Source organism: Pteropus vampyrus, unplaced genomic scaffold (genome assembly GCF_000151845.1).
Source record: "Pteropus vampyrus isolate Shadow unplaced genomic scaffold, Pvam_2.0 Scaffold50, whole genome shotgun sequence".
In the NCBI taxonomy this organism is placed as follows: domain Eukaryota; kingdom Metazoa; phylum Chordata; class Mammalia; order Chiroptera; family Pteropodidae; genus Pteropus; species Pteropus vampyrus.
This window is the reverse complement of record NW_011888831.1, coordinates 2890988-2901433: the sequence shown is the minus strand read 5'-3', so window position 1 is coordinate 2901433 and position 10446 is coordinate 2890988. Positions and strand designations below refer to the sequence as shown.

General features: G+C 44.0%; 1 protein-coding gene across 1 annotated transcript in view; it reads right to left on the bottom strand.

Annotated features, from left to right (window-relative positions):
- Positions 1 to 10446, bottom strand: part of ITGAE (integrin subunit alpha E) — a 56527-nt gene that overhangs the window by 34765 nt on the left and 11316 nt on the right. Inside the window, 1 exon segment of the mRNA XM_023530369.1 lies at positions 6664 to 6882. Coding sequence (XP_023386137.1) covers positions 6664 to 6882 — 219 coding nt within the window.

Sequence of the window (10446 nt, the reverse complement as noted above, 5' to 3'; positions counted from 1 at the left end):
AAACTGTGGAGAAAGCCCAGACCTGGGAAAGGCAGGCAGGCCCCCAGCCCAGAACGATGGACTCTGCATTAGGCGAAAGGCATTTACTCAGCCTCTACCTTTGCACAGCTCCAGGCAGGAAATGGTTAAATGCATCCCCTCTCCGCCTGCTGGCCCATCCTGACAAAGATGGGGCGATAGTGGTGATAAATAAAGACTCTGCTCTTTGGTTTTGATAGGGAGAACCAGGAAGCCACCGGCAGCACAGCTGGTTATGTTGGGGACAGTGATGCCAGAGAAGGCGGGGTGCCTGCCCTAGTATTTCCTGAGAAGAGCACGCTGGTGTCCCTGTCCTTATGAGTCAGTCAGAACTGGAGATCTGAGGGAGGCAGGCGCATCAGCCTGATTAAGGCAGCCTCAGATGTGATGCCAAATGGCAAACTTTGCCCCCTCACCCCAAGCCCAGGGAGATAGCAGAGTCCAGTGTCAGCCCACACTGCCCAGGGAGGTCTGGGCTGCTGGAGACAGGGAGTGAGCTTCCTGTCCTAGGGTTGTGAGGAGGGTGTGCTGGGGAAGGGGCCCTGAGGCTGGACGTAGTAACAGCGAATAGTGCACCAAGTCCAAGGTCTTTACACTGAGGGCAGCAGGAAGCACAAAGGACTTTATAAAGGGGAAGCACATGATTAGTCTCTGCTTTCAAAAGGTCACGATGTGGCTATGGTGGGCTGGGGAATAGGGGGACAGGAATGAGGTACTCTCTCTACTTCCTCAGCTCTCATTCCTCTACATTTTTTAAAATTATGAAATACATCCTTCACTTATATCCATGGTTTACAGAATAATAATGTCTATACCTGTGTGTAACCACCCCACCCCCAGCATAACCTGCCCCAAGCTGACTTCCACCCAAGGTCACCGGTGGTCCCTGTGTTGCCAAATCCAATGGACGCATTTCTATCTTCATCTTCCTCCTCCTTTCAGCAGCTCTGGATGTAACTGACCATCTCCTCCTTAAAACACTTTCTTCTCGATTTCTTCCTACCTCTCTCATTGCTCTTTCTCAGAATCCTTTGTTGGCTCCTTCGTTGTCTGACTCCTAAATGTCACTGGAGTCCTCAGTCCTTGTTTTCCTTGCCAGCACACTCTTCCTAGTGATCCTCTCCAATCCTGTGGCTTCAATCCACCTATAAATGCTGAGATTCCCAACTTTACGTCTGTAACCCTAGCATTCTTCCACCAGAAGTCAGCCCAGCCCAGCCGTGGAAAGCAGAATAATGCCGCCACCCCCACACCCAGAGATGTTTGTGTCCTGATCTCCAGAACCTGTGACTGTGCTACATTTTATGGTCAGCAATTTTGTGGGTTTGATTAAGTATCATGATATAGGGAAATTATCCTGGCTTATTGGGTGGGCCTTATAAAAGGAAAGCAGGAGGGTAAGAGTCAGAGAGAGATTTGAAGATGCTAACTGCTGATTTTTAAAGATGGATGAAGGGGCCACAAGCCAAGAAATGCTAGTGGCTTCTAGAAGCTAAAAAGGGTGAGAAAATGGATTCTCCCCTAGAGCCTAAAGATGGAACACATCCCTGCTGACACTGATTTTAGCTGAGTAAGACTTCTGACCTACAGAACCGATAGATAATAAATTTGTATTGTTTTAAGGAACTAAATGTATGATTATTTGTTACAGCAGCAATAGGAAACTAATACAATAACCAACTGCCTATTGCCTAACAGATGTCTCAAACTTAGAATGTCCAAAGCAGAACTTGTGGTTTTGGCCTCCCAAACCTGTCCCCTTCCATCTTCCCCCAGTGATATATGGCACCACCAACCACTGCATTCTAAAGTCCAAAGTCTGGGGGCATCCTTGATTCACCTTTTCACTCATTCTCTACATCAAATCCATCCGTAAACCCTGTTGGCTCTTCCTGCAAGTTATATCTAGAGAACATTTCTTCTCTCCTTTCCCCACCACCATCCTGGCCACCATCATCTCACCTGGTCTAGAGTAATAGCATCCTAACCATTATTGTTTTGTTTTTAAAATTTACTCTTGTAATTTATACCACGTCACTCCCCTTCTTCAGGAGCCTCCCGTGCACTTAGAAAAGGAGTCCCTAACCCTTGCTGCAGCTCACAGGGCCTTGGGTGACCGGCCCCTTCCTGCCTCTGAGACTGCTCCTCCCGCTCCTTTGATCTCCAAGCCCCACCTCCAGCTGGTGGGCTTCTGCTCCTCATCTGCCCCCAGCTCTTTCCCACCTCAGGCCCTTTGCCTCGCCGTGCCCACTGCCTGAAACCCTCACCTCCCGCTCCCCAAGGCTGGCTCATTCTCATCGCTCAGCCTCACTTAATTAACTGTCACATCCTCATAAGTGCTTTCTCCAACCAGCCCCACCTCACAACCCAGTTCCTCGGCTTTGAATCACCTTATTGTATTTCCTTCTCAAAACCTGTCACGTCTGATAGTATGTATTTACATGTTTACATGCTCATTATCTGTCTTCCCCACAGACTGTAAGTTCCCCAAGGATCTTGTTTATCTTGTTTGCCATGTTATTCCCAGGACCTGAAACAGTGCCTGGCACAGAGCAGGGATTCAGGAAATATTTGTTGAGAGATGACTAAATGACAACCAGGTAGCAGGTGAGGGGACTAATCTGGGGCAGCGCTGAGGGATGTAGAGCCGGGTGCAGCTGAACTCTGAGGGCTCTGCAGCTGAGAGCTTCCAAATTAGGTCAACTTGTTCACCAATCTTGCCTCTCTTCCCAGACCCCTCCCCAGCCTGAGCCTCAGCCTTGGCCCCAGCATCTCATTTCCTACTCCCCCATGGGTAGGCTCAGAACTGGGCTCTACCCCCAACCACGCTTTGGTGGAGTAGCTGCAGGCCTGGAATAGCCTCCACCCTCCTTCTTCCTTCAGGCCTTCACCCCAGCTGTTCCCTCCGCCTTCAATGCCTTTCTCTTCCTTTCCCTACAATACAGTCATCCCAAACCCCAGCTCCTCAGGAAGCCTTCCCAAAAGAAGGAGCAACTTGATACCTCTGAGCCCTCCAGGTGGCCCTAACTACTGGAATCCACCCCTATCCCTGGCCTTTGTTCCCACCTAGACTGTGAGTTCCCAAGAGACTCCATGTGCAGCTGCGCAGGCTGTGTACTGCAAAACCGTAGGTTGCCGTTCATATCACAATCAGGCAATACCGTGGCCTGGAGCCCAGTCTGAGCTGCCTGGGTTGCCCACCTCTTTACCACCCTTACCATGGTGGGTGGTCTCTTGATCTCCAAGTTTGTTGACTGAGTGACTGAATGAACCTACCATCAGCTGACAGCCCTGGGGACCTTATTACACCCTGGCCTGGGTGCAGCCCATCTGATTAATTCACCCAACTCTAATCTGTCTCTGTTCTCAGTCTAGTCCCATACTCCCCTGGGGAAAAGTCTTCCTTATGTTCCGCTCCATTCCCTCTGCAGCAGCCAAGCCTATGATGCCGCCAGCCCTGGCTGCTATATTTTAGGGAGAAACAGCATGAGGGAGTGAGAGAGACACATCATCCTCACGTGGGGAGCCTGCCCCTTTTTCTGTGGCCCGGTGGCCAGCAGTGCATTTCCTGCCCCATGCAGCAGGCCCATGGTCTCGGGTTCTATCATTTGTGGCAGAAACCCAGAATGCCTTTCACCACATCCTCCCACGAGCCCCCTTCTGCTTCAGCAGGTGTTCAGAGAGGTTTTCATGAGCCCAGCTGGGTTCCCCCAACCCCTCGGTGGGCTCAGAACCTTCTGCTCTGGGGGCTTCAAACTCCCCTCATCCATCGTGGCCTTTCAGCTCGGCTTCTGAGGGAGGGGGCCTTAAAGTCTGTCAGGCCTGGAGCTGAGAAGACTGAGCAGGAGATAGTCACAAATAACTCAGACTGAAACTCAGCCTTCATGAGCATGTGGAACAATCAGAATGTTCATGCACTTCAAAGTCTGGAAAACTGAATGCTAAGCCAAATCATAAGCCGTGATCCAGCAATTCCACTGCCGGGCAATTGCCCAATAGAGAGAAGTGCACTGGTCCACCAAAAGAAAGTACTATTCATAATAGACCAAGGAAATTGCCTACATGCCACCAACAGCACTATTCACACAATGGAAAAACGCTAGCAACAAAAATGAGCATTATTGCTTAGGCGAGACCATGGATAAAATTCACAGACTGTATGTTGACGGAGAGAAGCTTAACATAATAGTGTACCTACTGTATGCCTCATTTATAAATTCAAGAAAAGGCAAAACTAATCCATGGAGATGGCAATTGGAGCAATGGTTTGGCTCTTAGCAGGGGATGTGCTTGGCAGGAAGCACGCAGCCTAGAGGGGCTCACGCACGCCATCCACTCTGGATCTGGATGCCACTTACATAGGTGGCTCACATTGTAAACATTCACTGAGCTGCATGCTTATGACATGTGCATTTTTCTGTGTGGCATGTCAATAAAATTTCACCAAAACAAAGAAGATACAACAAACATCAACCTTTAATTCAAATTCTTGCAGCCAAAAACTTCCTAACAACCTACCTTACCCCCAGCCTACCCCACCCCTGTGTGAAAGCTTTCTGGCTCCCCAACCGTGAGTGCCTGGGTGACAGGCACTGCCCACCTCCTGCATCATATTTCTCATCACACCCAGATACAGCCACCGACATTGTTTCAGTTCCTTGGCCTTGCTCAGGCCAGCTTCTAGACTCTGACCAAGCTGTTCTCAGGATTCCCCCCTCCCATGACTCCTCACACTAATTCCTACTCATTCCCCAAGTCCCAGTGTCAATGCACATCCTCTACCTGAAGGACACGCCTGCCTCTATGTCCTCAAAGTGCTCTGGATGTCTCCACCAGAGCAGTCATGACTCCTCTTGTCATTGCCTGACTTTGTTTCCCTTATGAGGGCAAGGACTGTGTCTCTTTCACACATATCCCTCATATTTTGCCTGGCACTGAGTAGATGCTCTATAAGTACTTACTGAATTTGAGTGAATGAGTGAATGAATGGATGAATTGCCCCTGCCCTCACCACTTAAATCTCATGGTCACAAGCCTCTTCACTGTACAGATGAGGAAACCACAGTTCAGCAAAGGATCCAAGCCTGCTTGGCTGGTGGGGTCCTGGCCCAAGTCCCAGAGCCATGAAGCTACCTCAGGAGCTGTCACCAAACAGAGCTGCTGCTCTACTTGGCTTGGGAGATTTGGAGCTTCACGCAGCCAGGGACCCTGAGCGCCTCCCCTGGCTCTGTCCCAAAGCCTGTCTGGACCCTGGGCTCATGGCTCAGGTGTGCTGGGGATGAAGGAAACCACTGACCACTAACCAAAAGCAAAGCAGCAGTGGTAGTGGGGCGGCAGGGCACCAGCTTGGGGCAGGACCTGAGTATGGCTGGGTCATAGAGCAGGCACAGAAAAAGCTCTGTGACCATCATGAACTAAACAGGAAAGGAAGAGGAAGGGTTGCTCTAGCTTAAAAGAGACTAAAGAGACAAAGTAACGATACATGACACATTCTCCTTGACTGGATCCTGGCTTCAAAACAAAGCAGCTCTAAAAGTCATTTTGGCGACAACAGAGGAAAAAACTAAAGACGGGCTTCTGCATCAGCACACCGCCGCTGTCACCATCAGATACAATACGTATTACTTGCTTGCTTATTGCCTGTCTCCCCCGAGCACGGGGATTTTTGTCTGCTTTGCTCACTTCTGTATCCTCAGGGCCTGGTACAGAATAGATATTCCGTATAAATATTTGTTGAGTGAATGACCATAGTATACATAATTCTTCAAACTGCCTTTTTCCCTTACAATATATCTCAAGATTGATCTAGGTTAATAACCACTGCACTCGTTTCATTTATTCCACCTGCTTTTAGTGTTGCCGTCGTTGGTGCATTTTCAGAATGATGAGCATTTCCAGTCTTTCTCTGTTCCAAGCAGTGGTACCATAAATACCTTGACCTGAGATTTTCTCTAGGGTTAGTATCTGGGAGTGGAATTACTGAGTCCAAGGCCACGTGCATCTTCAACTTTACCAGTTATGGCAAAAGTGTTCTCCAAGGTGGCTACACTAATTTACGTTCCCCCAAGTTCCTGTTTGACCACATCCTTACCAGCAGAATGTTGTCAGATTAAACATTTTTTTGCTTATCTAATGGGTAGGTACAGATGACATTTTAAAAATATAAGATAATGTCATTGAGCCTTCATTTCGCCAGAAACCATGCTGAACCCTTCATGTGCGGGAACTCAGTCTTCTCAGCAACGCTGCGAAGCCAGTACATCACTGTGTCACTACAGAGATGAGGAGTGAGCCTGGGGGGCGAGCACCTCGCCACAAATACAGAGTGAAGCTGTCCCTGAACCTACAGCCTGCCTCTTAGCCACCACTCCCTCCTGCTTCATATTTTCCATTTTTAAGAATATTTTTGTCACTGTCCAAAATTTCCTACTTTAAGAATGTGTTACTTTTGTATGAGACAAAAGAGCCTTCATAAACCTTATTTTTAAATAGTTTTGAAGTTCCCCCTCACCTCTACCCTGGCAGTGCAGAGAGAGGCCAGGAGAAGACAGGGGCCAGGGTGGACTGGGCCTCATAGCCTCTCTCTCGACTTCTCTCCCCATTCCCACACACCTTTCAGAAAGAGCAAGGAGGTTCTCCCCAGACTGTGGGGGTGGGGTGCCAAAGCCTTCTCTGGGGCTTTGTCGGGGCTCCCTGGAGGCTCCTTCAGTCTTCAGGCCTCCTGTCTTTGGTGCCCCACTTACCAGGTCTGGTTGGTGTTGGGGTCTTGGTGCAGAAGGGAGCTGAGCACGTAAGGCCCACTTCCCTCGGGAGTCACCCAGGTCCGGGCCACATCCACATTGAAGGCCACCAGGGGAGCCACGTCTGTGGAGAAAAGAGGAATACTTAACAAATCAGGTACCTGTTGAGGTTGTGGCTGGGCCTTTTAACCGTTATTCTATCAAGTCCTGTAGTGTCAACATCCCCATTGTACAGATGAGAAAAGTGAAAGCGAGACTCCAAAGGATCTTTTCCCTATGGGAACAGGACTGGAACGCAGGCATGGCTGACCAGAGCCCCTGATCCTCCTATCCAACCTAGCTGTGTCAATACCAAGGCCCCTTCTTCAGGAGGCCTTCCCTGGTTCTCCCCCTAGAGGCACTTCCCACCTTCTCACACCTCCCGATGTACACTTTTCTGTACCTGTCACACGACACATACTCATCACTGTGACCTGTACTGAAGTTAAACTAGACTATGACCTCCATAAGTGACCCAAGAGAAAGCATATGTCCTCAAAATTGCCTGCACAAGAATGTTTATAGGAGTTGTATTTGTAATAGTCTCAAACCGGAAACAACTCAAATGTCCATCAAGTGGGGAAGGGATAAAGTAACTATGAAATACTACTCAGGAGTGAAAAGAAATGGACAACTGACACACATGGCAAGATGGGTAAATCACAAACATCATTAGGTTGAGTGTAAGAAGCCTTACGTAAAAGAGTATCTAAAGTATAATTCCATTTCTATGATGTTCTAGGACCAATGAAACTAATTTGTAGTAAAAAAAAAATATTGCCTGGAGGGAGAGGGGAGGTAACCAAGATGGGACAAGAAAGAACTTTCTGGGGTGATGAAAATATCCTATATCTTATAGGAGTTTGGATTCCAAAAGTATGTGCATTTGTCAAAAACACATCAAATTGTCCACTTAAAATTTGTGCATTTCACTAAATGTAAATTTTACCTAAAAAAAAAAAGAAGAAGAATTGTATGCAAATACTGAACTCTAGTTGATATGTATACTGATATGTTTAGGGATGAAGCATACTAATGTCTGCAATTTACTTTGAAAGGCATCAAAATAGAAGATGGCTTGATGGATGGATAGATGTATATATATACATGTATCTGCATGTATATATATATATATATATATATATATATATATATATATATATTTACATATATAACATAAATATATAAAAATAAATATGTATTACATATGTGTGATAACACAAATATAACAAAATATTGACAATTGTAAAATCTAAGTGTGGTACGTGGTTGTTCACTGTACCATTTTTTCAACTTTTCTGTATTTTTGCAATTTTTCATTAAAAATTTTGGGGTAAAAATAGGTATTGCCAGATTGCCCCTCCAAAGAGATTGTGCTAATTCATATTCCAACAACAGACTAGGAGAAGACCTGTTTCCTCACAGTGCTGTTTGAACCTATAATGTGCAGACCTTTTCATTCTTGTTTTAAAAGAATATCTCATCATTTTGTTTCAAAATTATTTTTTAATTATGAGTGAGGTCAAGCCTCTTATTATATTTGTTTACTGCTTACCCCTTGTTATGAGGCATTTATTATTTTCTTATTCTTTTTGAATTCGAAAGAAATTGTCAATATGTTACAGATAGTGTTTCCCACTTAACTGTTTATTTGACTGCATATAATTTTTCCCCACATCTATATTTTTATGTAGTCGAATTATTTTTTCCTTATGACTTGAGTATTGCTTCCCCACTTAGAGATTTTTTTTTTAATTCACTCAATGTTTTCTTTGATATTTTGTTTCATTTCTTATGCTTGAATCTTTGATTCATCTAGACTTTATTTTTGTGTGTGGAGTAAAATAGGGATCCAGCTGCACTTTTTCTCCCCCCAGATGAAATTGTCTCAACATTATTTCCACAAATTTGAAATATGACCTTTAGCATTCTCAGAATTCTCATTTGCATTTGGGCCTCTGTCAAGCTTCAGTTCTGTCCCACTGACCTATTTATTGTCTCTTACTTGGACATGTTTCTTAGTCTCCTGACCTTTCTCTTTCAAGACTTGTCCTTTTGCATACATTCTCTCCATATCAGCTGCCAGAAAGAATTTTTAAAAATATGGCCTGATCATGCCACTTCATTACTTAAAACTCTAATGCGTATTTACATGGAAAAAGGCAAGGTGAAGTTTAGTCTTCAGATTTATCTGTTCAATTAACTTTTTGTCATAATGACTCCTTAAAAGCTGTACCACTTTTTTAGACAACATTCCTTTTTTCTGATAGTATGATAACTTTTTCATCCCTGAACACACCAAATAAACATGCCATAACGAATGATATTCTGATGTCATACTTCCAGAGTTTAAATATACTCACCAATTTAATTTAATAAAACAGTTTGTAGCCCAACAACATCCTAGGGAATAAATTTTCATTGCTTGCCATGTCTCGGTTAAACCCCAACCACTTTGTTTCACACGCGCGTGCCATTTGGAAGGGTCATCTTCAATGGTTCTGCAGTCCGTTGAGTACACAAGCTATTTCCATGTGTTTTGAAGTGCTTTCAAATTTAGTATTTATTTTGCCCTTAAGGTATTTTTCTGTGCTATAACTTTATTTTTAAAGATAGTTTGAGTGCAAGACAGCCGTGAGTCTCCTGAAGGTTGAAAAACAGCAAAGAAATGGTGCAGAAAGAAATATGTACCTTACCTTCTCAGTTGTAATGACTCCCCCACACCCATCCTCTACCACTTACGATATCTTCATTCCGTTGTTACAATAAGTTGTATATGTAAACTGTATTTTTATATTCAAATCATCAGGTTTTTAAAATATAAACTTGTTTTATTGGTCTATTAGTAAATTTTTCAATCAGTAAAAATTGTTTGGGCATTGGGTTGGATGGACTGCATCACAATTTTTCTATTGAAATCGACGGAAATATTTTTTCCAATTAATGGTTTTTAGCAGTAGAGATTTTAGGAACAAAGTAAAGTCATTAAACAAAGGATAAGCTTCGAGACTGCTTATTTTATACAAGAAAGAGAAGGAAATATACCCATGCAAATGTTGTTCTTCATTCACCAGGAAGATATAACAATTTAAAATCTGTATATATCCAATAACATCACTTCGAAATATATAAAGCAAAAATGGACTGAATTAAAATGAAAAATACAAAATCCACAACCAAAGTGGGAGACTTTAATGCTTTCACCAATCTTTCATATTAGCTATGAAGGCAGACAAAAAAAAATCAGTAAGGATATAGAAGATCTGAACAGCACAATTAACAAGCTTGATCTAATTGACTCATAGGACACTGTACCCAACAATGGTAAAATGAACATTCTTTGAAGTGCACATAAAACGTTTACCAAAATTGACCACATGCAAGCCTCAATAAAATTAAATAGATTGGAATAATTCAGAATATGTTCTCTGACTCTAGTGGAACTAAACTAATTTCAATAACAAAAAGAAAACTGTAAAAATCTGAACTTTTTGGAAACTAAGCAATGCACTTTTAAATAACTTAGAGCCAAAAGTGAAATCGAAATGGAAAATTGAAAACATTTTGAACTGAATGAGAATTAAGATATTAAGATATGACAAATCAAAACTTGTAGGAAACAGTTAAAGTAGTGCTTATAGGAAATGTA